Here is a 27202-nt window from a genome sequence, read left to right as displayed (position 1 = left end):
TGGTCTTCCACTACTAACAAAAATACTGCTCTGTTTGACATGTTAAATGTTCATCTAAGCCTGGTTCGTTTAGCAACAGGGAGCCAACAGCAGCAGCTGCAGTTTTGACAGCTGGACGCTGAATTTCAGGGATGTCAGCAGGACTAACAGCTCCCCAAATAACAAGCAGCTCACTTTCTGTCAAATGCTGTTAAAGCGTCTTTTTAACCACATCTCTAAGTAAATACTTTTATACTAGGTTACAAAGTGGTGGAAGAAAGGTACCTTTATCTTTTCACTCTCCTTCCGTATCCTTCGACCATCCTCTAGCACTGTGACTGGGTACTTATTCACCTCATTGTCAGCCTTGTGCCGAAGCCAGTCCTCGTATCCCTGTGACAACATAGAACAATCTTAACTATTATTAGGCAAGAACAAAAATGTCCAAAAGTCATAATATGAAAATACACAATATCTATAATATAATACAACAATCATGATTGTTACTAAATATACCCATTAAACAGAATAAACACAAGGTGTAAAAGGTACAGTTTGCAATCTTTAAAACTGCAGAGTGTTTATTTAAATCTGAAACCACAAATTGGTATGATGAATGGTCGGGATGAAAAAAAAAAAACCCTGGGGCTGTAGCAACATACTGTAAGGCAAAAATCATATTGTACCACACAAAGACAGTGAGTGGACAGAACAACTGGTGAGAACTTAAATCAAGATAACCAGGAAACGCAACAGGACACAAACTCATGAAGGGAAGTTATGCCAGGTCGATGAAAGGAAGGAAAACACAAGAGGCAGTCTACAAATGGTCACTGGAAGTAAACAGTTCACCTCAGCCTGACTAACAGTGTCAGGCAGAGCGCTTTGGTGTCCCACTTCAAAGCCTGGCTGAAGGCAGCCTAGTGCTATCAGTGCATGCCATATATTTTCAAAAGGAAGTCTACTCCTATTGTGAATTTCAAAGCCCTCGCAGTAGATCGACTAAAAAGCCAAGTCTAAAACAATACATCTAAAACTGGGACATGGCAGCAAGAGAGTCAGAGAAACACACACTCCCCTTGATAATTTGTATCTCTATAATAGACTTGCTCTCACTCCTATTTCCTCATAATCCCAAAGAGACAATTTTGTCTCTTCACCAATCAGAACTCACCAGTGGCACACATTACAAGACCCAGGAGAAAATTAGTCACAATACTGAATAACACAATAAGAAAAAACACGACTATTATTACTCTTACCTGCTTGATAGCGGTTACTGTAATAACAAAAAATAAGGGTAGGCCACTGGTGACTGGGCTGGTGGGGGTGTCCACTATCACCTATAGAGAGAATAAATGGAAAAAACGCTGTGTTAACACACAAGCATGACCTTTAAACTGAAACGCTGTGCATTAAAGGCCGTGTATCTGTGGTTCTTTAAACGTGGGTGTAGCGCGTTTGTGCGAGCTTTACAAATTTGTTCAACACAGCAGACTGTTTAGATTTATACTACAAGGGTTCTGGTCCACATTACTCTTAAGCAAGTGAGGCAGTGCCTAATCTGCACATGCCAACTCCTCTATTTTCTGCCAGGACAGAGAGTCGACCACCTTCCCTGCCTGAGCTCTGTGTATATAAACCGCAGGTGTGCGTGTATTGTATTTTTTTTTTTATGTGCAATACAAGAGAAAAATCGCATGACCAGTGATTAGGTAATCCCAAACAAGCAGTTTAGAAGCTGCACCTGATCAAGGCTCACAGCTAAACCCCTGCTACACAGCTGCCTTTGTGTTTTTCCTTGTAAAACCTTAAAACCATTATTAGATGGATTTACCCTGGTGCAGGTTGTTCTAACCTTGAGTTAAAGTACAGCTTACACATATGTGACACATCCTGTTTGTTGATATTCTGACCTGAAGCATTACAGGCTGTCGGATACATCAATTCAAGAACAGGAAATGCATCTTGAGGCAGTCTGAAGGTTTGCTTGCTCAGTAATCATGGACAGACAGACACCATCCGTACCGATACAAACACCTACTTACACACAAAGCACCGGGGCAGAGAGCTACTGATCTCACTAGTTATTAGGGGAATCTGGAGGATTAATCGGTTACAGAGCGGAGGTGGACTAGGGCACTTGAGAAGGGCAGATTTAGACCATCTGCATTATATTTGCAGATTTTGGTGATTCCAGTGAGACTAAGCCGTTGTGCGGCTGTAGCCTCAGGTGTACCTAATGCTTCAAAGCACAGTGTGCGCACACCAGAATGATTACGACTCTGCTCAACACATGTTGCACCAAAACAACAATATAGGATATATTTGGCTGGCTTGGTTTAGACAGTATGCTATCCCATATCTTACTTGTATAAAAAACAAAAAACAGCACGTCCCTCTAATGCAGCAGCTAGATGACAAAGGTGACTGTAGCAAAGAAAAGCTTTATACAGTGTTGTTTGATTTAGATATGTCTGTGGTGCTACTATGACAACATGGATCACTACAATAATGAAGGAATATAAGAGAGAAGGATAGCTGAGCCTTTTTTGGCATTTGTTCACCAGTGATGTACTTTGTGTGTATGCAAATCCACGAGTACACACACACACACAAACACACACACACACACACACACACACACACACACACACACACACAGACAAACAAAACCTAGAGCCAACGCATTTTCCTTAAAACACACACATCCCACACAGCTTGTCTTTCACAGTTTCTCTGCTGCTATACAGCAATTCCCACCAAACGTCCACGGGCCCAAATACCTATCCTCCTCTGCACCAAAAGTAAAATTTAAAAAAAAGCAAGCGTAGATTAAAATGCATGCGGTGGCAGATGTGCGATACCAAAGTAGCGAAGCGGAGCAGCACAGAAACCTTCATGTGTGCCGGGAAGTGTGTCAGAGTGAGCTCACAGACATCAGGTCCCCAGGGTCCCAGGGCAGCGCTGTGGGCATCCTTCTATCCCCATCACCCTCCTCCTCTGCCCTTTTCTCTCCTGCTCCCTCATCACTGTTTCTCTTACTCTCTCGTAGCGCTCTATTCCCATTTGATCAAATTCAAGCAAAGACATGCAGGGCTATTTATAGGAGAGTGGGGCTTTTTTATCTGCTTGTGTCTATTTGTGGCGCTCAGAAGTACAGAGGGCTTCCTGGCTGCTGACGTCAGCAGTGCAGCGCTGCAGAGAGATGGAGGGAGGCTGGGAGACCAAAGGAGAAAGAATGCAAGAAAGAATGACGCTAAATGACAAAGGAGAGGGACAAAAGGAGGCTAGAGGGAGCATGAAATTTGGTTGTTGCTAGAGCATTTGCATGAAGCCTCTCAGGGGAAGTGAGACGGTTTATTTCGGAGCACGAGGCTAATGCAAAACAAGTGCACAGAGTCTATATACCTGTTCCTCTCTCATCCTCTCTCCCTGACATAATAGTAGGCAGGCTGCACGGGAAAACCGAGCGGCTGGGATAAGAAGGCCCTCGAGAGACGCGGGATTAGTGGAGAAACGCCAACCACGCTGCAGCTTGGGTAAACACCGTCAGCAAACCCAGAACACCCACTGAGTCACACAGTGCATGCACAAGCACATCCACATAGGTACACACAAACACTGTACACAGCACACAACACAATATATTAGAATAATCCTTGTATGTCGTGAACCTTGTACGACAACTGGCTGTGGGAGTGATGCAGCCTTGGTTTTTAACTCTTAACTTTGTACTGCATTAGGTTTGTATAATATTAACCGGTCGTTTATTAAGTGCACCGAGCTAAAACTATTGAGGTGTGATGCAACGGACCTGAAATCCTCATTTATGGAGATGAGTCTTTCATCAAACCGCCCGTGGAGACGCATTCAACTGCCGGTCATTTTGGAGGGTGCAGGTTTGTGCTAATGCTTCTAAAGTTGAGCCCAGCGTCACAGACAGAGAGACAGGAAAAGCTAAATCTCTTATCAGTAAGATACGCTTTAGTTAAAGCACAGCGCAAAAAGCGTCTAATGAAATGCATAGTGAGCATAGTGAAACAAGACAGACCGGAAAAAAGGCCAGAGGGCCTAACAGAAGAAACATGTGAAGGCAAGAAAGCTTGCAGTAAACACCGGGACTGATGTTCTGTACGTCTGAAATAAATACTTTGTGATGGCAGCACACACATATTTGAGTTTAATACAGTGCTGTGCTCGTGGGAGCTCTCCCGCTCCCCTTCAGATGAATACGAGACTAAAAAGCACAGACCTCCTGAGAAGGTGCAACACCAGCTTCTGTTTATACTAAAGGGCTGTTTACCACTAGGGTTTCATTTGTTGCTATGATGATCTTCATGAATCTGAAAAATAATCAAAAACACTGCTGTACAGTGTGATCCACTGCTCTGGTTGTTAGCTTTTGTATTGTGTTTTTAATTCACTACACTTTGCTTAGACCATGTTGTTATGTCCTACTTTAATGCTTCATTTATTAAACAGTTATGTAATACAGAAGAACTGCACAATGATGACAACCCCTGGGACTTGAGGCAAGGACTACGTCTGCCTCTCAAGAACTCTCCAAACGAGTTTAACTGAAAAAGCCATTTTCCTAATGAAGGTGGTTAAAAAGATGTCGGGACCTATGATGTGGGCGATATACACACAAACCCAGTTCAAGCCCTAGTGGAAGCTAAAGCTGTTGCTTTGATTGCACACACTTCTAACAAACTTATACATTTGCATCAGTCATTGTTATATGGAAATACATACATAAATATGGAAATACAAACTCTCACACTCTTTACCCAGATGTCATCAGGTGCATGTTGGTTTAGACCATTTGTGAAGCCAGTTTAAGACATATTTATCTATTAACACAAATCAATAAGAGACCCAATGCTGTCTCAGCATGTCAATACAATTGCTGACAGGCTACTGTCATGTTTCTAGACAGGAAAAAAAATGGCAAAACAAAAAATATTTAATTATTTATGTTGTTTCAGCCCACTGACAAAACATGTTCTTACCTGAACCAGGAAGATGATAAGAAAGTAGAAATTGGCAATTCTCCTAAACTGTTCAAACAGGTTCTTTGGTAGAAAGTTCCAAACGGTATACTGTGGGTGAAAAGAGGAACAAAGCATGTAAATTCTCAAAAAGACAATAGGTACTGCAATTTGTAGACAGTGTTTTTTGGGAATTTCCCGCTATTCATATGTGCAACCAAATGTAGAAAGGTTCAAGAAAGGCTTGGCAACGAGAAAGAGACGAGATTAGAGGCATTCGTTGTTCACAGGCTCTGTCATACAGTATGTGTATTCTCTCTGAGCTGGGGAAGGAAAGACGAAAGGCAGCCTCAATAGTTGGAGGTTTTTTTTCCTCTAGAGCCAAGGGAAAAGTCCTTTGGGGGACTTTAGGTATCTCATCAAATTTAATTCAGCAAATTATCTCCTTAATTTGGCTACATTTGAATGCTGCACCAGTGAATTTATCAGGCTGGTGTCTGTTTGGGTGTTTTGTTCTTTTGTGCCAATACCATCAGGGTTAAAGCTGCACGTTTATCTGTTTAAATCCCCGCAAGTCGGTTCAACAAGACCCTGCTGGTAGCACAAAGTGCCAGGGTGAAAAACACATACGCGCACTTCAAAAAACACTTGCACTGAAACAGCAATAAGCCAATGTTTATGAAGGGGGGATTTCTGCATGGAGAGAGTGTTGAAATGCAGCGACAGCAGAACGGCCCATCTCATTTTGCCAGAGAGAAAAGAGTGAAAGTAATGAGAAAAGGAGGGTGGCAGCGGTGGGTGGGTGGACACAGTGGTGCTGCAGCAAGGAGAGCAGAGAGGAGAGGCGGGCATTGGTCATTGCAGAGTGCAAAAGCAACAGGATGATGGAGAGCAGAGGTAGGGGGAAGCATAAACACTACAGCTGGGGTAATTAAAGACTGTTTACCCCAACATGCTGGCAAGAGCCAATTGATTAGCCCATCCTCACAGGGACTCTCTGCACCACTATAAATCTGACTGCTGTCTTACTCTCACACCGCTTCCTTCCTCTCATAGCATTCACCTTTCATATCCATATTCCAGCCAGGGCCTGCTTGAGAGGGTAGCTTATGCTGGATTGAGGGCTAAGATTTAGGTAAGGGAGGGGTCAATCAGAGCCCAGGGGGGGAAATGTCCGCATTGCCCCACCTGCCAGTACATTAATAACGTCCATGTATTACCCCAGCCGGCGCTTTCCTGACAGACAAATAATCACCTTCTGTTGGGAGCGAACACAAGCATGTGGAGAAGCAGCGCAGTGGGAGGAGGAACACAGAAAGGAAGGAATGGGAATGCTTAGGCCTGCTGTACAGTCTGCATTCCAAGTGTTAGATAAGAGTCTAGAAATGCCTAAAAGGCAATTGAAACGCAGAGAAGCTGAGAAAGAAAGAGGTATATAAAATTGAATTTTAGTTCACGACCAGACTCAAGCAGTGGCACGTGGATGTAAGTGTGCTGCTTACCTTGGAGGACACAATCCTGTTATCACAGAACTTGGGTGGTATGAACGCCTCATTGGTGGGACCTGACTGATGCCCAACATAGATAGTCCTACTGTCCACTCTTCTCTCATCACCGCTCAGCTATAGGAGGCAATAATGGGTGGGTGGGGGGCAAAAGATAAACAGAAGAAGCAAAGGCTATATTATACGTATATATAATTATACATTATCTTAAATAATAAAAAAAGGGTCATTCGAACAATACTTACTCAAAAACTAAATATAAACCATTTAAATACGGATATTGTGGCTATCAATGAAAACAAAGGATTTTCTTATGAAACACAATCATTTGCCATAAAAAAACAGAGATCACAATGGATTTGTTGGCAACATAACAAAATGTCCAGTCTTATGCGCTCAAATTCCACCCAGAGATTAGGATTTAAAAGATTAGAATTTCTACTGTAGTGCAAAAAATTAACAGGACTTTTGAAACTCACTCAACTGGAAAAGTGTTGCACAAGCCAATAATTCACAGAGGGGACGTGGAAAAGGTATGACAAGGGTCAGCGGGCCAAAATGGTGTTGACGATAACTTAATTTCATCTCTCCCAGATGGTCATTCATCGATAATAAATAAGTAATGAATGGAGGCAGGCAGGAGAAAAATGCTGTGCTCAGATTTATAGGTAGAACTACTCTGTCATAATGCAGTTGGCTGTGTGTACACACACACACACACACACACACACACACACACACACACACACACACACACACACACACACACACACACACACACACACACACACACACACACACACACACACACACACACACACACACACACACACACACACACACACACACACACACACACACACACACACACACACACACACACACACACACACACACCAGGGTCAGAAGTCAAAGACACATTGGACACCTCTCAGGTGAGATGAGGTGGCTGAGGATATAAAAAGGCAGTGTGGGTTAAATACAAAGTAAGTCAGGGGAGTCTCTCTCATAAATTTACAGGAGCTCTCTGAGGAACAGGAGGCAATAACTTGAATGAACATTTCCTTTTTTTTTTCACTTTAGATTTCCATATGGTGGAAATCCTCAGGGCTGTATTATGAAGTAAGTTGAGGCTACGAACACATTACTTCTGAACTACTGGTATTATTCAGATAACATGCATGCATATCTTTTAATTGTAAAGCAAATAAGATTAAATGTGACAAAGCTGATTGTTACACCTTTATGTCAACAAAGGTTGAAATAGCATTAATGTAATACCTAGCTATTATAAAAAGGTCAGTGTGACTGATTGACACGGATCCAGTAACACTAACAACATCTTAATGACTTAGTCTTATATATAAATAGCTAAGTCATAGCTGAGTTTAGATCTGCACATCCACACCTTAAACTGTTTCAGTTTAAGGTGTGGCTGCTCAGGCTCCATTATATTCTGTGTATCAGCTTGAATGTTGTAACTTACTCAATTTAATTTAATTCACCATCGACAATATTAATACTCCTTCTGTCTTAATGTTTAAAGTTAGGGGTTAATATAATGGATTTGTTTTATCTTGTATAGAGCTAAGTAGCATGTGTAGGGGACAGATTACCAAGATCAGATACTGATCAAGCACCGGGAAACGTGTTAATTACAGCCACCTGGTCCAATGCTGATGAGGTGAGATGAAAGAATAGCCCCAAACAACATGTGGGTAAAGAACCACAGCCTTCATTACTTCACACGTTTATATGCTTCAAATTAATTAAAAACATAAAATTTGTCATTAACATTTTTATTCTCTGGTCTTTGGTTCCAGACTAGAGGAGATCAAACATCCAGCAGGCTTACATAATGCTCCCTCATGCCATGTTCACACCTCAGTATGACTGTCAAATGTAGCATCCCCTATCCGCTCGCTCACACACACACACACACACCAACACACACACACACAGTTTCAGCAGGACCGGATGAACCTGCCTGCCAGAGGATGAAGGGAGAGTGAGAAAAACAAAGAAAGGAAGAGAAGGGAAGTACAACAGGATCCAAGGACACAACAACGTCCAGGTTTCTTTTTAAATATCAAACAACAACCAACCCCCAGGAGAAGCAGTAAGGCAGGAACACCCCCATAAACCATCCTTGAGCATTTTTTTAATTTTATTTCACATTCCAGGTTTATAACAGGCATGTTTAACAACACTGGTTTGTAACAGTATTGGTTGGGTGGAAGGAGCCATTTTTAACCTATCATTGCTGTAGTATGCCGATGCAAATAGAGACTGACTAAAGCAAAAAGGGTCAGACCACTTCATTTCTGTTATGTGACAATAGAGCTTTTCAGCAACAGTGAATTAAAGGCTCCATAAGAAATCAGAAAAATAGATCTGATTCCATTATCTTTGCTAATTATCAGAGGTCAAAGCTATTCAATGCCAACTTTGTTAGCAAGTAAAGCACAAGTGTCTTCATCTCAAGTGCCAGTATGTCGATACTAAACAGTAAATTCATCCTTGATGAAAAAAGCATCGGCCACAAAATGTGGGTGAGATCAATAAAGCAAAACTCCATGCTGAAGTGAACTGGGATGTAATTGCTCACTCAGAAATAAATGGTGCATTAGAGAATTGACTGATCCTGAAACTTTAGATTATGCTCTAAATTAAATTACGCACATGAGCTGGGGGAACTGAGGGGAAAGGTGCTTCGCTGGGAACAAGGGAATACAAGACAGCATTCAGGCACAGCCGAATTTCTAATGATGAATAGGGTGACACTGTGTCCTGTCGCAACATCTCACTATTCAGTGACTATCCCACTTTGTCACAATCTGCATAGTGTAAGATAATCTGACACACAGGAAGCGACAAATGAAAAGCGCCACGTACTGCAGAAACACATATCTAACATTTGGTGGTGAAGCATAATAAATTATGTTTTATTACCTTTTTATATACCTTCTTATATTTTTAAATGAAACTGACACTGCAGAGATCAGAGATGTTAACTCTTCATTTCTGTCATTTCTGGTGCGGTGGTCTATGAACTGTATTAACTTGAAATGCAGTTGCTCCATATGAAGAAAACCAACATGCACTGTAAAAAGCGATGACATTTAGTGATGCATTACTAATTGTTGCAGCGCTAATGCACCCAAGTGTGTGCATAATCTCTAGCCAACACAGTATGTTTCACCATCAGTTAGGCCGCTCTGAAGGCACTTCCTCAAATAAGCAAGTGCGTACATCACTTCAAAATAAGCAAGTGCGTACATTACACATTTAACAAATATGTAACAGTATACACTTGGAGAGGAAGAAATTGCACATATTTGAGAAAATGCAGCATATTAAAAATACTAAAAAAAACAAACTATTTAAAACAATGATCTAGTGCTAAAAAGCACTAGCGTGTCTTCTAATGCTTCCATGTTTAGGTTTCTTGAACACATATGTCCGGATGAGAAGTGGTTCAATACAAGGTCACCTGACAATCATCTCTACACAAAAGAAATCATCCTACGGAAAGGAAATAAAAAGCAACAGCAGGTGTGACAGTGACACAGTGAGTATTATTTACCCTGACATAAATAGATTTTGTGGTCAGACAGAATCGATGCTGTAAGTTGTACTTGCAAAAGTGCGGAAGCAAATTGAAAAGAGTGAATCCAAACTAACAGGTTAAGCTTTCCTTTGACCTGTCTGCTTTTGTGGTTAATAATAGTGGACAAATACATCACACGCTTTAGAATGCAGGTGCTATAGAAACAAACTTGTGAAAGAAATCCACTTAAAGCATAATTAATGGAGGTGTAAGGCAACTGTGCAAAGAAAAGTGAGCTCTGGGGACCCATGCTTGTGCGCCTTTATGTACTGGACACGTAATAAAAATGCTTTGCACTAAACTGAGAATGTCAGATCCGCTCTTAAGGCTATTCCACTTTGACCTTTGTCTCCAGTTCATCGAAATCTTGAAGCAAAAATGTACCAATATTTCTTCCAGTTGTAATAATGCACCACATAGCTGGGCCGTGCGTGTGTGTGTGGGGGCGTTTCAGTCCTACAACTACTTAACATCGTCTACAGCTGCATCTTATCTATGCTATTAGGTTTTATGATGTGGCTCTCACTTTAAGTGGATTGATCACAGGTCACCTTATCTGCCATTTAGAGCAGTATCTACTGGCACTATCTGTCCTCAGCACAGAGCAGAGAAGTCAGTGCACTAAGAAAGGATATATGAAATTAAGATAAAGACAAGCCTTAACATAAAGAATTCTTAGAGTAACAGACTGAATAAACATCAGAATAAAAGCCCAACCCCCAGCTAACCATTTCACAAAGTACAACATCAAGCATCAAGTTGCTGTTATGACACAGTGAACGGAGCTGAATGATGAACATTTGAATGCATGCATTGAGTCTATGCTCTTAGTGACTGCAGCACTCTATTTGGCACCCACCTCTATTTCATTATCCCTTCTCCATTTCTTGTCAGCCAACCTGCCTTTCCTCCTACAGCGCATTCACTTCGTCTCACTAATTGTGACGCTCACTTTTGATTACACATCCAAGCGCTTGTTGTCGTGGTTGCAGAGAATTTACACAGCTGCGTTACCTTTTGAAGAAAATATAGTACAAAGACGCAGAAACATCAAAACAAAATAAAACCATCTCCACAATAGCCCTGGAACATTTGCCTGTGTACTCAAAACGTTTGCCTGTGTACAAGTACTTTAAAAAGCCATTACAAACAGGCTAATTTGTCTAATTTCAGCACAAAGATGCTTTGTTATATTTAAGTGTAATGAATCCTTTCATATCACAAACTGGGTTAAGCATAATTTAAGATGAAACAAAATGATAATATTGTTCTTGTAATTTCATAAATATACCAGTTAAAAAGTTCTATTCCAACCTGAGCTCTTGTTTATTATCTTTAAAACAGCTTCCATTTAAATAGCCAGAAAGCTACGTTTTAGTGTGATGATAAAAGAAAGCTGCCTCAGATGGGGCTCAGTAATAAAATCAAGCTAAGAGTAACTCAATTATTTTCCTTGAGGATAAACATCCAAAGCGTACGACGCATGTAAACACCACTGAAAAATTCTGAAAGGAATTACAACACGCACCGCTTAAAGAACATGTTGACAGTTAAGCAGATGTTTGTATAACATCAAGCAACTGAGTTAACAACTAGAGCATCTGCATTTAACTTAATTAACAGCCACGTTAACAAATCGCCATGAGAATAATAAAACAGTAGCGCCAATGCCTCACAAAACTAGAACACGCATTACCTCCATCATGCATTCCCCAACATTTGACATATGGCGCAGACTACTCTCTCCTCTCGCTCTGATGTTGGCACACAGTAAGGAAAAGCCCCAGAGTAATAATAGTTCAACTTGAACTGAGGGCTGATCCTAAGGAGCTGTCGTTGATGGGCAAAGGCTCATTGTTCTACTAGCATCCCCACAGCTGTACAAGACACAGAGTGTACTGTACCATAGGCTGGTACTGGCCTACATTATACTGGGTCCCTCGACGGTGGGGAGGAGGGGAAACTCATCTAGACCTCGCGTCTAGGGGGAGCTGCTTCCTCAATCGTTGTGTCACCAAAGGAACTGCAGACAATGTGCTAACTACACACTGCAACACCGGCTGTCAACTCACCACAAGGCCTAAAAAAGACATTTTGTGGCTAGTTAAAAGTGGCTACAGGTTTCTGAAGAATGTAAACTACGCAAGTATGTAGTTGAAAGTGTCAAACTCAGCAATAGTTCCAACACCAGAGACGGAAACCTCTAAGTAGGTCCCAAAACGCTGACAGAGGTCTTCAGCTACCCATGTATTTTAGACACGCTGCTCCTCTAAACAACCCGACGACGACTAAATAGAAGACAGGAGCAGAATAAACCCTGGGAACATTCACTAGGAAAGTTATATTTTAACTGGTTTATAGCCTCAAAGCATTCATTTGCCAAGGCTTTGGTTTTAAGATTACATGTTAGTCCTCCTGTCGCAGCTTGGCCCCCAAAACGGTCATCTTAGTCAGCCTAGCAGGTCCTGGAGAGAATAACAAAAGTGCATTACTTCCCAGGGTCCTTACGACGAAAAGCTCCACGAAAAGTGAGGACATTTTAAGCTGCAGCTTTGTCACACTGATCTATAATTAAAGAGCATTTAAAGTACTGTAGCCATAAATGGACTATAGTTTTCCAGCTCAGTCCACACAGACTTATTTTCCCTTGGTTTGCGTGTGTGTGTGTGTGCGCGCGTGACAAAACACCAGATTCAACTTCTTAAATGGAGGCGCCTGATCCAGCTGCTTTTTCCGCTTGCTGTATGGGTTGTAACTTAGCTAAACTGCACCACATTGCTTTCATTCTCCCACCTACAGTGTTTGGCAGGACGCCATGCAATACTAACAAAAAAAGCATTTACACTGCATCCTAACGCTGACAAGCTTTAAAAAATCTCCATCTCAGCAACAACCATACTGATGACATTATCTTTAATAATGTACCAGGCTACATTGGCTGTAATTGCTATTCAATTAATTATCCCTAGACAGTGCATTGGAGGGCAACAAGACTAATGACAAAAATCAATGTGGCTCTATCCTTCCTGTTCACAGAGGGCACGGTAATTTGGGTCTGGTTTTTCTCACCAAGCGTTTCCTCCCACTGATCTGTGACCACATTAAAAAGAACCATTTTTCTCCTGCCTAGCTGGGAGTTTACTGTGGAGATAATTATTGTAGGCCGTTGCTTGACTGAAGGTGTTCACGCAGGTGTGGGAGGGCCCCCCCCGTACTTAAATCGTCACATCATGAATTCCGCTGTACGTCTTCCCCGTGTCGGTAAGAACCCCATCATTCCAGGTGACAAGAAAAAGGGAAACATCACAGATGCAGGCAGCTCCTCCTCCCCCTGCGCTCACACACAGAGTTAAACATAAACACAGGCAAAAAAAAAATCTTCCCTCCGCAGATCTTAGCATTCTCTACACATCTCACTGCGAATGCTCTCGGAGTAACGCTGGAGCTGTAGCACGCCACAGAAAATCTCAGGATGAGCCTTTATACATATATGGATGACAGGGGTGCATTTTGAGCGAGCTAGCCTGGCGAGGATAGAAGGGTCAGGAGAGGAGGAGCAATATGAGGGGAATTCAAAATATATGAGATAACCTAAATTATTTAGAGGTACAAACTGAGAAGTCAACCAAGCTTTTAAAAAGGCCACAAAAAGCCATCCATGGTCCTCTTGAACACAACCTAACCCACTCACTTCAATATCAACCACTGCAGGAAGCGGGGCACTGTCTGTTATTATATGGAAAAGGAAATGAAGAGGGGCAAAGAGGCTGCAGGTCCACCCCTGCTTCCACTCCAGTTTGTGGGGGTTGAGTCACACAGGACTCCCCCACTATATTTCATCACCCTGCTATCTAACAGCCAGCCATTTATTCCCTCCCACCACCACCCTACCAACACTAACTATATTTATTATCCTGCTGTCTGTTGCAGATGAGTTCCCTTGGCTAGGTATCCATTACTAGGCAGAGTGCAGGAGACCAGATGGAGAGAAAGAAATCAGAGTAAGCAGTTCTGTTGGCCGGCCCGTTCACGGTGGAAGACTAATGGTGGCAAATTTGAGGCCAGCGCCAATCAATACACATCTCTTCTAATCAAACAGGGCTGATAAATCAAACGGCCCAACATGACTTTCGCGGTATGTGGCCTTCGGACGCATTCTTGCCTGAACTGCGCATCCTTGAGTGACGACTCTATCAAAGGACTCTTCAGTATCTCATTAGTTAAGTAAAGCTCCTGATATGTTTCCAACAGGTGCCATTGGCAGCTCTAACTAAGCATAGGAAAGAAAGAGTAATCTGAAAACGTTAAACAGAACAAGGAGCAATGGGCTCAAAAAAAAACAATAGCTAAAACATATTTAATATGGTAATATGTTAACGTGCAACAGCACAACCATCTCAGCCAGACAGTAGTAGAAGAGCTCACTACACAAGCCTTGAAAGCACAGAATTACCCTGGCGGTTACACTGGCAACGTCCACCATAGGAAGATACAGAAAAATGTGTACAGATATGGATGATATGGAAATAAAAATGTCATGACATCAGTGAAGAGTTTATAAAGAAAACAGATTTAATGTTACTTAACCATCATTTGACTAGATGACATTTGTAAGATTTTAATCTCCTGCTTGGTCTAAAGACATAGGGACATTATATTTTATTGATTGTGTCAAAAATTATGTCAAAACATCAATTACTTTAACAGATTTACACAATACTTTTTCAGTTATTGAAGAATTTCCAGTATCTGTTTATAGATGACTCAAACAACTAATAGTTTAACATCAAGTTCTATTGTTCTAAATCCCAGAATCAAAGCCATTATGTTTGTTTCATTTCCTGCCTTTTTGCACAGGATGAAGCCACCTGTGGTGCTTCCCTCCTCCCTCCACCTGGGGTTTACAGCACCGCTGACCAGAAATATTTGCTAAACCATAAAATATAAAAGGCGGGCAACTTTCCAAGTGAGCTGCAGGGTGGGAGGAGTCATACTGGTCACTGTGGTGCATGAAAAAAAAAATAAAAATACTGGGTGAGGGTGTTTTCATGTGTCAGTGCTGTTCTCCTTGCAGTCAAGGCGGGGGCTCCCACAATGAATACTATCACAGTTCTGCCAGACCCCACCTCTCACAGATCACACTGCTGCCTTCAAGGGCTTGAACCAACATCAAAGGCAGCTGTGTGATTTTGCATTCCTCTCAAGAGCATTACAACCTTTGGAGCTTCCCCTCTGACGAGAGGCCTGGCTCGTTCCCACGGCCATCTTTAATGATTTTCCAAACACACACTTTTTGGAGTGTGCTACCCCAGTGTATCGTAGCGGCAAAATCGAGTGAGACGTGTGGCGCTTCCTCCGTGGCTTTTGATATGAGCATCTACTCTCTCTTTATCCTTCTTCTCCAGCACATTTACCTCCCATGGGCAGGACGAGGGTGGTGTGAATCAAGAGGCAAACTGCCAAAGTCTGAGATAACGGCAAAGTGTGCATCAATGGCTGTGTGGCGGCTGCTTCTGCTGCTGCACACAAAATATTATTTACAGCTCACAGTGAAGAAAAATTACAGCAGCAATCCTCTCCAGAAGCAGCAAAATCAGCTGACCTGGCAACACTTAAAGTGAGGCCAGGAAGAGGGTCGGGCACTATAATTATTATATTGCTTCTCTTTATTCACTGTCGGTATCTATACGGCTCACGGGGGATTCAAACCACTGGTGACAACAGGTTACTGGTGCATGAGAAGCGGCAGTAAAGGCAGTTTAGCGTTTATGAACCTGGGATAGTGGGTGCCCCGCTTCCAACCAGCCCACTTACGGCTGATTAAAGAATAAGAAGGGCAGTAAAACCAGTGGGTGAACTTTAAAAGAGCAGGCATTAAATTTTAACCAATCCTGAAAGATGATGTCAAGGAGGTCCAGGTTGGCAAAAAAGAAAAGTAACGTCTTGCAGGACAAATATAATGACTTGATGCTTAGTAACAGAGTAAAGTTAATTTAAAGTGACTATTTTACTCCTCCTGGTTTATTTCGCCTGAGCAACAGTTCTCAGCATGGACACACTCACGCAGGGGGCTTTGAAGCGCACTGTTGACATTTAAGACACACGTGCTCACTGAGAAGGTGGGAGTTGGTGTGTTGGCGTTCACCTAGCTAACGCGCTAACCAGCTAACCAGCGTCGGTGACTTCCTGGCCACTAGCACTCAGCTAATTGACTAGAGCTGGGCGCGTGAGCCGAGCCAGCGGCCGCTTCGTGTTGTTTGACAGTGGGAAGTAAGAGTTTGGTGACTTTCTATTTCCCATTTCCACTGTCGACGGCGAAAGCAACCGGCCGTTTACACACAGGGCAGAGCAGTTGAAACGCTAGCAGTCAACTGGCTGCGTGTCAAACGCGCGTGTGTGTGCGTGTGCGTGTGTGTGTGTGTGTGGACACACATACCCAGCGGTTCAGCCGTCGTAGCATCTTCTCGTTCGTCTTCTTTGATTGTGCAATGCCGCTGAACTCTTCCGACTCCACAGACGCCTGCGGGCTCCGCTTCGGCTCCTCCGGGGAATAACTTTACATGTATGTTAGTTCGGCCGCTAGCTCCCTAGCTATCTGCTCTCTACTCTAACGTTAGTTCTAGCTACGTGAAATGCCGCAGCGGCGCTACATCGTCCCCATGTTGCTTGCTTTCGGTACCTCCGCACCATTCGCATGCTCGCCCCGCTGTAATATTTTCCGCGTTGCGGTGCACTAGTCGCGCTCCCCGCCGCTCAGCGCCGAAGCAGCCGCTGACATGTCGCTCCGCGCCCTGTTGCTGAGACTCGGACCAACCATTTGTCGCTCTCGCGCCCGCCTCGCCGCCGACGCGCCGAAAACTTACTTCTGTTTTTCCGCCGCCGCCGCTCACGGACTCGCCGCCCTCTCAATTCTCGCTCCACGAACCACGGGCGATCCACAAACGTTCCCACGTTCGCAAGCTCCACCCGGCGAAGGTGCGGCGAGGTTTTTTGTTTTTTTTTTTGCTCCCACTGCCTTGTGGGTAATGTAGTCGCGCTGCGCTGCCCCCCAGCCCTCACCTCCACCTCCCCCCGCATGTTGAATGCGGGAACACAGGTGGTGGATTCACTTTACACATCAATGATTATTGAGCAGCGATTTGAAACTTCATTTTATTTTAATTTTGCTCGATGGTGCGTTAAAGGTTTTCCCTTTAGCGTGGAATAATGAATAATAATCCCAAAGGTGAAGGAATAAGACAAAGCCTTTACTAGACTTTATTGACAGCTAATTTAATAGATATCTCACAAGCAACACGCTAATAGAACATTCAACCTGACTGCTGCATATCAAACAGTGGAATAGGACATAATGTTCCAGACTAATTCAATTCAGTAGTGCTATTTCACAACAATGTCATCTCAAGCACAATGCAAGGTACAGAATACAGAGTTTGAACTAGAAGAGTTCAATTCAAAGCCAAACAAATCCCACCGCAGCGAACACTAGGGAAGAGGTTGGAGGAAACGTGGAACCAGGCTCAAGGATCTGCCCCGACCAGTTTCATCTGCCTCGCCTGTTTTTCAGTTTCCTCCTAAACGTGACTACATATTAACTTTGCCCTGTTCGTTTTCAAACGGCTGTAGTACAGATGTTAATGAGTTCCCTAAACAGGTGCTACTTTAGTAGAAATAGGGAAGTGTTCGGTTTCAGACCTAACCGCTGCACAGCTTGTAACCCCTGGGTCCCTACGAGTTTACGAGGCCCACGTGCAAACGTTAGTTTAAGGTAAAAAAGTGATCATGTCAAAATGTAAAGAGGAATTAAACCGGGGGTGATTGGTTGCGCAACAATGGTGAAAACTGAAGTGTAGCTTTATTTTAGATGAGAATATAATCTTCGCCCGACAGCCTTGAAAGCTGTAATTGTGGTAATTTGGTTGAAAAATACTCATCTTATAACGGATGTAATGCTAAAATAAAAGTGGTGAATCATTTTTATGGCGAAGTACAAGTGCTGAACAAACTTAAGTCTTGTGAAACAGGAACTGCGAAGGTCAGTGAACCCAGACAAGCAGTAAGTTGGAGGCCAAGTATTTAATGAACTCAAATGTAAGTGTGTTTGTGGATCCTACTGTAAGATAATCTGAATTATTGTATACATGTGACACCTGCTTTTTACTTCAGTGACTCGCTGAACTTTCATCTGGCCGTTGCAAAAGACAAGGACAAGAATAGTCAGTGTGCAGTTTAAACAGATATACAACTACAACATGTTATTGCTACTATCAAGGACACCCAGCCTTTGGTTGTGTGTGTGTGTGTGTGTGTGTGTGTGTGTGTGTGTGTGTGTGTGTGTGTGTGTGTGTGTGTGTGTGTGTGTGTGTGTGTGTGTGTGTGTGTGTGACTTATTTTAAACTGTAATGGCCCTGACTGGATGTTGTCATAGCGATTTGTGTTTTACGTTCTGCTCAACACTCACGAAAACAGTTCACCAGCACATTTACTACAAACAATGAGGCAAATATAAGTTAAAACAACCTTGTGCTAAAGTAAATATAGTACATGTGTTGCTTATGCAACTTATTTAAGTCTTACATAGACAGTGAGGTAGAGTCATCAGTTCAAATACACATGTCTTGTTTGTGTGTACTTCTACCACTAAAAGTCCTGTTCAACCTGTTTTATCTACGCATCCTCAGTGTCACTGCACTTGAAGGACAGAATGTTTTGTGCCATGTGATGCCATCCTGTTGTTTGTTGTGAATCACACAAAAATAGGAATTAACTATCTAACCACATTTTGGTGCATTAAAATCCTTACTGACTTACAGTATTGTGCCTTTACGTCCAGTATGGTCAGGTAGTTCGTTTTCACAATGTTCACCTGAAAGCGACTGGTATTATTATGTATAAATATTTACATTCAAATATAGCCAATAATTAAACCCTCGCCACCACATTATAATAAATCCAGATAGACTGTATTTACCCAAGACTGTTTTTGCAAAACCCCAATCTTTTTTCCTGTAAAATCATAAACTCAATGAACCAGTGGCTGAAAAAGGGAAAAGGAGTGGAGCCTTAGACTTTTATCACCCTTTACCATTAACAGATGTTGATTGTTTACGTGACTGTTTCCATTTAGCTGAAGTGTAGCTCTGTTACAAATCTTCCTCTGCTGTTACATTTCCAGGCTATAGTCAGTCAAAGATTTTACTCTAAATAAAATTTCAGATTAAGTCAAGTTATAATGTAGATATTCTATTAGTTGACTAAAGCCAATCCGAGTAACCAGATGTCTCGTTTTATCCGAATAGTAAAACGAGACATCTGTAGCGTCGCATCATTACCACAGGCACGCGCACAGCTGTAAGTTGGACTCTGACGCCACCATGCGGCGTTGCGAGGAAACGCTAATTATTTTCTCAATTTGCTTTTCTTGACAAAGACGTTAGATTTCCCCATTGTCCTTGTCGATCTCAGCACTGTATGTAAATAAAACAAGGTATAGCTAACTTTATCATGAACAAATATGACGTAATGATTAAAGTTATAGTATGTACATTAAACTAGAGTCAACAAATTACTCAAATTACTGAACTTATTTTACCGAGACAATTTTAATGCCTGTTCTGAAGTTTGACTTCATCTTCACCTTCAGCCTAAGATTGTGTATAGAGCATATACTTCAAATACTTTAAAGCCAACATTGAGCCAGCTTTAAGTGCTAAATAGAGATTTGCTTCTCTCAGTGAACTTATAAAGTAGTCTAAAATTGTGACTTTAAATCGTCTCGAAAGTGTTAACAATTCAAAAACATTTTGAAGGTATTATTCAGGTGTTATTTAAATAAGGATAAAATTACTATTATACTATTATAATAAATTAATCGGTTAAATAAAAAAGTGGTCAAATTAATTGGACGTGTTTTTTTTGTAGAACAAATCAATTAATGAAATCCTGTGTTATATACATTTTTGACTCTTCCATTCGCTGTAATATTTTCCCAGCGCTTACTTTTTCCCCAACTGTTCAACCTTTTCCCAACTTTTAGCCCAACATTGCTGTAATTCAACGCATCTCCACATGATGTCAGCATAGTATCATCAAGGGCTCGCAAACTTGTTGCATCAAGAAAACTAAAATTATTGCTGCAGAGTTTATTTCGGCTTGTCTTTATTCGTTCTCTGCTGCCAGAAATGGCTGGATTCATATTCAGTTTAAAAACGAATTCAAAGCACGTGAGCAGCTGTAATGTTAAAAAGTTACAATTTCTCAGTTTTAGATTGAATCTGACAAATAGGTCATAATACAAAGAGATCAACATATATTATATAAGTATATATAGATGTATATATAAGATAATGTTTGGGCAAATAATGTGCAGATGTTTTTTTAGTCTGAATGAAGGATGCACTTCTCTGTCACTGTATCGCATATGTTTATTTATATTTCAATAGTTTTGAATTGTTGAACAGTGATGCAGCCTGGCTCTCTTAAAAGCTGTGTTTAAGATCTTAACCTGTAGATTCTTACTTGCAGAATGAAACCACAACCATGCAAGTCGTTGCAGGTCAGTGCAGGTTAAAAATGAAGGACCCGACACGCTAAAGCACTAGGTGTTCATATTTTAGTAAAGAATTTAAATTGGGTAACTCAAAATTAAATGATTTCCTTTTTTCGTGAGTTTGTAATTCCCTTTGCCAATTTATTTGTACGGTGAGACGGAATTTGGCCAAAAGATTTTCAATATTTTGGCAGAAATCAGAGGCTTTATACTTCTTAAATATTGAACATTTTTCATTAAATGTAATAGATTGATAGAACAGATGTCCAGCTGAGATCCAGAAGGAGCTGCTGGTGTGGTGCCTGCTCCTGTCTGCAGTGTACAGTAACTGCTAGACTTCGTGGGCATTCCTTCAGTGGCTCCTTCCCTGTGCATTTCATTCGTAGTTCTGAATTTAAACTGACAGCCCCTGTGGAGGAGTTGGGAGACTTCCCCAGCCATCTGTCTTAGAGCAGCCCCCCCCCCCACCCCCCCTCCACGCATCCCTCATTCCCACACTGGGCCTTTGTCAGCAGTTCCTGTCCCTGGACTAGGCGTGGCGTGCGCAGAGGCTGGGGCGACCGTGGGTGCTTTCAGAGGCACCTGCAGATGGGACAAAGGGCCAAGGGTGCTGGGGCTGAAGACAGATTGATGCTTTGTGCGCCGGGGCCGGAGCGAGCGAGAGAGGCAGGGAACGCAGGGGAGAGAGAGGGTGGTGGGGGATAGTTAGCTGAGAAGTTTTCAGGGTGAGGATTTTAGGGAAGAGGGGTGGGCAGGGGGTAAAGAGGGAGGTCTGTCACTCCAGTCTGTGTGAGTCCAAGCTTTGGAGGACCTGGAGAGATTGACAGCTTTTGTGGACGGCATCTCCGCACAATGGTCATGCTTTAATGGGCGGTAAAGCTAGAGTAGAGCTTTGGGGACGGTTCGGAGGGGAGGTGGTGCTCGGTGGTGGTTGCGATGGTGGCAGTGCAGGGAGGCTGAGGGGTGGGGGGTGGAGGGGGGGGGGGCAAAGGCTTTACTGCTTTGCTTGGTGGGGACCAATTCATGGGTATTCAGTCCAAGGCTCGTTATTCACTGAATGCATCCAGTGGAGGAATGCAGCAGCATCAATTAGAATGTGTTAGCAGATAGCAACGCAGGGAAGAAAAACCTTTCTCTCCCTTTTGCTCACAGGACAACACAGTCCCACTATAGGAGGTGTCAGAGCCACAAAGCCTTTTTTGTGGGTCTCTCTCCATTACATTACTAGTGCAATATGTAAGGTGGGGACTCTTTTGATTTAAATTAAGTGGAAAAAACACTAAATCCTATTTTTATTCAGCAGGGATAATGGTGTTATACTCTATAAAGGTCTTTAACTACTTATCTGTGGCTTAAAATCTTCCCCAACTCCCTTTTCACTCCACCTCAGTGTCTTACTCTCATTGGGGGCATTATATTTATTCAGTGGTGGAGGGCCAAAGACAGACTGTTAAACAGAGTCGCTTGTAGCCTTAACTGCCGCATCACTTCTAATTGTGTATCAGTGGGTCAGTGGTTTGTTGTGTTGTCCCCAGCAAGAAAGAAGGAGCGGATATGAATTTAAACAGTATCTGCCCGCGCATTGTTTGGAGTGGGCTCAGGCCATCACTTCAGACTCAGAGGGCCTTTTGGGGAAAAAAGAGCTTCTTTCTATAACTTTGGGGACAGTGATATAAAAGAAGAGGAAGGAGAGGAAAACACCGATGGTGATCGCATGTCAGGGCTGACACACCATTCTGCTGGCTGAATGTGGAGAGGCCAGGCGTACATGCCCTTCGAACTAATTAGGCTGCACTTAATTGAATGCTTTTACAAGTTGCACACAGCAAGTCCATTCTGTATTTGAAAACAATGAAATAGCTTTAATTTCAATCACCCGTGCTCTTTAGTTGTTGCTTTTTTTTTTTTAACTAAAACATTCCCGCTAAATTCCCAAATCATTCTGCTTGTGAGAATTTTGGAAAACAGGCTTCGAGGGGGAAAAAGGTTATTCTGCCCCGAACAAACTGATTTTAAGTTTTCCATCCATGCACTCAGCATTCATTTTGTCTCCAATTTCCTTGCTTTTACCACAAGATGATACAGATGGCGTGTGTGCTGAAATGAAATTGGGAATTTTGTTCTCCTTAGGTTTAATGAGAACTAACTGGCAGGAACCTCTTGTAGAAAGGTGTAGATTTCAATATGAGCAATTATGCTTCATTTGAAGCCAAATGAGCCAAATTTGCATCCTCTGAAAAGGCAACCAGAGTTAAACTGTATGAAAAGTGCAGTAAATTGGGGCAAACATCGCAACGTGCAGAAATGCATCTCCGCTGTAATTGTGTAATTGTAGAAGAGCTCTAAATGCACAGCCCCACTTAAACTAGCTTCTTCTACAAGGCGAAGAATTGGCAGGTTATTATGCAGGAAAGTATCAGCACAGTTAAATAGCTGCCTCCTTCGTGGGTGGGGATGGAGGGTGGGATCATTTGCAGCAAAATGGAATATCTGATCAAATATGGACAGATGTCTTCATACATGTGGAGCGGCTGTGAATTGGATTGGAAGAGGCAAGATGGATGGATGGCCTCCTCTAAGAGATAGAGCTTCCTGCCCTGAGTGCTGAGGGGGCACAAGAGGAAGAGGGCGAGAGAGGGGGAAGTTGAGACTCTGTGTGGGGGGAGACGTTTCCCTGAAACACCAGTTGATGGGCTTCTCCCACAAAGGGTGGAGTGACGCAGTCTGCGCTGCTGCAAAACAGCCTGGCCTCTGTCTGGATCAGGCCCTGCAGCGCACAAAGGGGAGCTCAAGTAAACGATTCATGAATGTTGATTAATTGATGCCATTTTTTGCAGCGTGCCATGGAGACTTGGAGGGTCGGGGTACGTGAGGGAGGTTATGCGCAAGCAGAGGCAACCGTGATGCGAGGCTTTTTTTGGGGGGGGGGGGCAGATCTTCAGTGGGTGCTGTGGATCGTACACTGGCACAGGTTTGATTTATAGCATCGAGAGAGATTCCTTCATCTCTCGACCCCCGGGGCTCAACGCTGAGAGCTCCATCTAGCTGGCACGCTGCGGTCCGTGTGCGCTGACCCCCGATGGCGCTGTCAGATGTCCCCAGCTGGCACAGCACGCCGCTCAGATGGCGGCGGCCGCGACGAGGTTCCCACGAAGGGGTTTTGGGGGTACAGGTGTCCTGGGAGAATGAGGGTGGCCCATGGCAAGGAGGGGTGAAGCACTGGCCCATAGCTCACCTCAATGGAGGGATCCCAGGGGCCAACTCAATAGCCTGGGTTCCACTTGATGGAGAGAGAAAGGAGCATTTCAGCCGCTGCCCAGCAGGAAAGATCTGGTTGTGGGAGACCTCTTTCAGGACTCACTGTTTGTCTGAAGGCTGTCACAGCAGATGAGTACTCAGCAAACAGCGTGAACAAGGATTTGAACCAGAAAACCAACAGAGCCTTGACAATATTGTGATTGGGCCTTGTCTCCTTAGAGGAGGCTGAAAGCCGAATTGAGAGCAGTAACAAGTGCGCATTCAGAGCAGGACGGGGATGCCTTTGGGTTGTGTTTTATGGTTTTGAGGCTTGTATGTGGCGGATAAAGCAGAATCATGTTAATCTCCCCTTTCTCTCACTTTAAGGCAGAATGAGATTGAACCTGTGGCACTAATGGTCTCGCCAAAGTCATTGTTGAGCCTTGTAAAGTCAAACGTGAATGGGCTCTGTGCAGTCACTTGACCAAATCAGCCTTTAAAGACGCAAATAGAAGCAAAATCTGGCTTAAACCTTTACTTTTTGCAGTTTTAGGGAGGATCGTTGCAGATGCACCTGGTTCCACCATGACAGACTCCAAACTACCTGTAAACCTATAAAAAGAATCTGACTGCTCATATATGTATATATATATTAAAGGCAGTATGCACATGTATGCAGGTATGCGTGCTTCAGACATAAATACACCTGTGCTTACAGCTCTCATGACTCACACAGATGTAAACACACCTTTTCCTTTTGTGTCGCCTCGGTTCCTGCCCAGAAAAGGGATTAGGAGCAAAGCCGCTGCTCATTCCTGTGGAGGACAGAGAAACCTGGCCAATGCTGCACACATCCTGCTGCACCTAAACACGCGTCTGCCAGGACGTATGCTCCCATAGTAACGCACACATGCGCCTTTCCTGTTTGCCGCGCGACTCGACATCGGCTCTCGGAGCTGTTTCAGCCGGATTTAATATTGTCCATCCATCATCCGCTGACAACAAACAGAAAGAGGAGTGTGAATCAGGCAAATTAGATTACAGCTAAAAACAAACCGATTATATGCTTGAGTTTTGTTTCCCTTTCTGACTTTGTATACATTTATCGACCCATTTATCCATTCGATGGTGAGTGAGAGGCGCTATAAAAAGCGCAATGTTGTCTTTTAGAGGAGTTGGGCTAACTTTGAAGGTTTCTGAAGAGAGAGGCTTGTGATGGAATGGGCCGGGAAGGACTGTGACTTCTCCATTGAGAGTGGAGGGGCACGCTGGATTAGCTTGATTTGCCTGTGAATGGGAGCTTTCCATTATTCTTGTTAGGGAGCTGTCACATCGAATTGAGAAAGTGAAAACCTCCTTTTATCAACCTTTTCCAAGTGAAACTGAACGGGCAATCAATAACTGAATTCAGGCTCAGGGGAAAGTCAAGCAGAATGATATGGGTCTGTTATAAAGGGGGTGTTTGTCAAAGTGCTAATGGGAAATAGCGGATAACTGATGTAATTTTAACTCCTGTTGAATCTAGTAACAGCAAATTGAAAATAAAGAAATGAGCACAGCAGCACAAATAAAATTACAATCTTAGATTTAGTCTAGTACAAGTAATAAAACGATTATTATTAAAGTGTTATGATCATACTAATACAACAGAAAGTGATAATACATTTAAAACTTTTTTTTAAGAAGTGATAAAGAACATTATAACATTTGGTTTAATATTTTAAAAGACATAGACATAGACTTAATTAAAAAGGCCTTTTCTAAAAACATTTTAAGTTGATGTGTGTATATAAATCTAAGCATAGATAGAACATAAGATTTTACATTTGACCATGTATTTGAATGTTGTTTATTATACGATTATGATATTATGATAATGTTGCAACAAGTGCATAATATAACCCACGATTTCAAGGCCAAACAATCTGGGAGTGGTTTACTTTTTATTGTACGAATGGCTCCATATTGTTTTGGAGTTTCATTATATTGACCTTATTGTGCCATTGTGCTTGTTCTGACACCATGATAATGCATGAATACAGAGAGAATTATGCTCTGTATAAATAGATCCCATAGTCAAGGATCACTTCAATTATCCCTCCACACATTGACAACAAGAACAGAATAAAAACTAATGCCTCAGTCCAAGCTGGTCTCAAGGCACTCTCCAGACATTGTTTTGGCCATTGTCATAGGGGCAGAGCAACATCATCAACATCAATGGCAACAGAGAAAAGAGATACATTCATTTGAAAATTTAACATCTTTTATACAATCAAAGTATTAAGTGGAAATATAAATAAAAATTTGGTCTTTTAAAATGCTGGCTATTTAACTGTTAAAAATGTATGTACACTTTAAGGCAAATAGTATAAACTCTGTTATGTCTCTTCGTTAAATAGTCGCTTTGTTGTGCTCACGCTTTGTAAAATGTTTTAAATATTTATATATAATATTTAGGGCAATTTTGTATAAATTCAGCAATTTTCAGACGTTAACGACGAAGGGCTTCCTGCACACTGAAACCATTAATCAACAAATTTTCTCATACTGCTGCTTCCAGTTTTCACGCTGGATTGGAGAAAATGAATCGGATCATTTGGCCTCATCAATCAATTCGGTAATTGATGTCTTAATCGTTATACACTTAATTGAGCACCTTGATTGTTGCCTGTCATTGTTCAAAGCAATCAGAAATATTTCACCCAGTTCATTTAAATTTCAGAAACAGGAAGAAAATGCACAACTTTGTTATTTTGTTGTGAATGTTTTCGTTTCCACATTCCACTGATCCAAGTCTTTAAATATTAGAAAACAAAATCTGCTTGTAATTTGTTTACACAAATTATAAATGAATGTTTTTTTGAAAATATAAAACCGAAAGTATAATAATTTAGTTGAATGCTTTATAGCTGCCAATGGAGATATTTGAGCTTCTCATGAGTGTAATTGTCACCCATCCATCTTCTGTGCACAGTGCACTGATAACAGCTCATGAAAAATGACTCATGGTTATAATGAGTGCTTCACCAAAAGAGGAACCAAGTTCATACTCCTCTGTGGAACAGCGATTCCCAATTTATTCCGCTTCACTGTCTTTTCCTCACCTCATATATCCTTATCCTTTCACATTTTCTCAGTAGCGGCAGCTCTAATATTAGCTAAACACTAAAGGCCCGCGATCAGGTGACAAATGCTGCCGAGGCCACAGCCTCTCACACAAACAGGCAGTAGGTGTAGGATGGCAGCTAGGGCTGCAAGGGACTGTGAGGGAAGAGTCCTTAATTGAGTTACAGAATACTTTAATTGCACTGTTTCCCGCGTTCCA

General features: G+C 42.3%; 1 protein-coding gene across 11 annotated transcripts in view; it reads right to left on the bottom strand.

The window, feature by feature from the left end:
- Positions 1-17056, bottom strand: part of atp11c (ATPase phospholipid transporting 11C) — a 29224-nt gene extending 12168 nt beyond the window's left edge. For 4 of the 11 annotated variants that reach the window (XR_008695980.1, XM_055512561.1, XM_029164876.3 and 1 more), the window contains exons 1-5: positions 11785-12635; positions 6476-6595; positions 4995-5084; positions 1242-1322; positions 265-372 (exon numbers count right to left, since the gene is read on the bottom strand). Coding sequence is in view for 8 of the 11 variants with exons in the window: in XM_055512561.1 (XP_055368536.1) it covers positions 265-372; positions 1242-1322; positions 4995-5084; positions 6476-6595; positions 11785-11814 (429 nt within the window). In the remaining 3 variants the exon portion in view is untranslated. Of the gene's footprint in view, positions 1-264; positions 373-1241; positions 1323-4994; positions 5085-6475; positions 6596-11784; positions 12637-16524 lie in introns of those variants that run through there. The other 7 variants (XR_008695981.1, XM_029164874.3, XR_003787270.3 and 4 more) reach the window with 6 other exon arrangements.
- Between the last annotated feature and the right edge of the window lie 10146 nt (positions 17057-27202).

Source organism: Betta splendens, chromosome 10 (genome assembly GCF_900634795.4).
Source record: "Betta splendens chromosome 10, fBetSpl5.4, whole genome shotgun sequence".
Lineage (NCBI taxonomy): Eukaryota > Metazoa > Chordata > Actinopteri > Anabantiformes > Osphronemidae > Betta > Betta splendens.
Note: the sequence above shows the minus strand (reverse complement) of the source record. Positions and strands in the feature narration are given on the sequence as shown.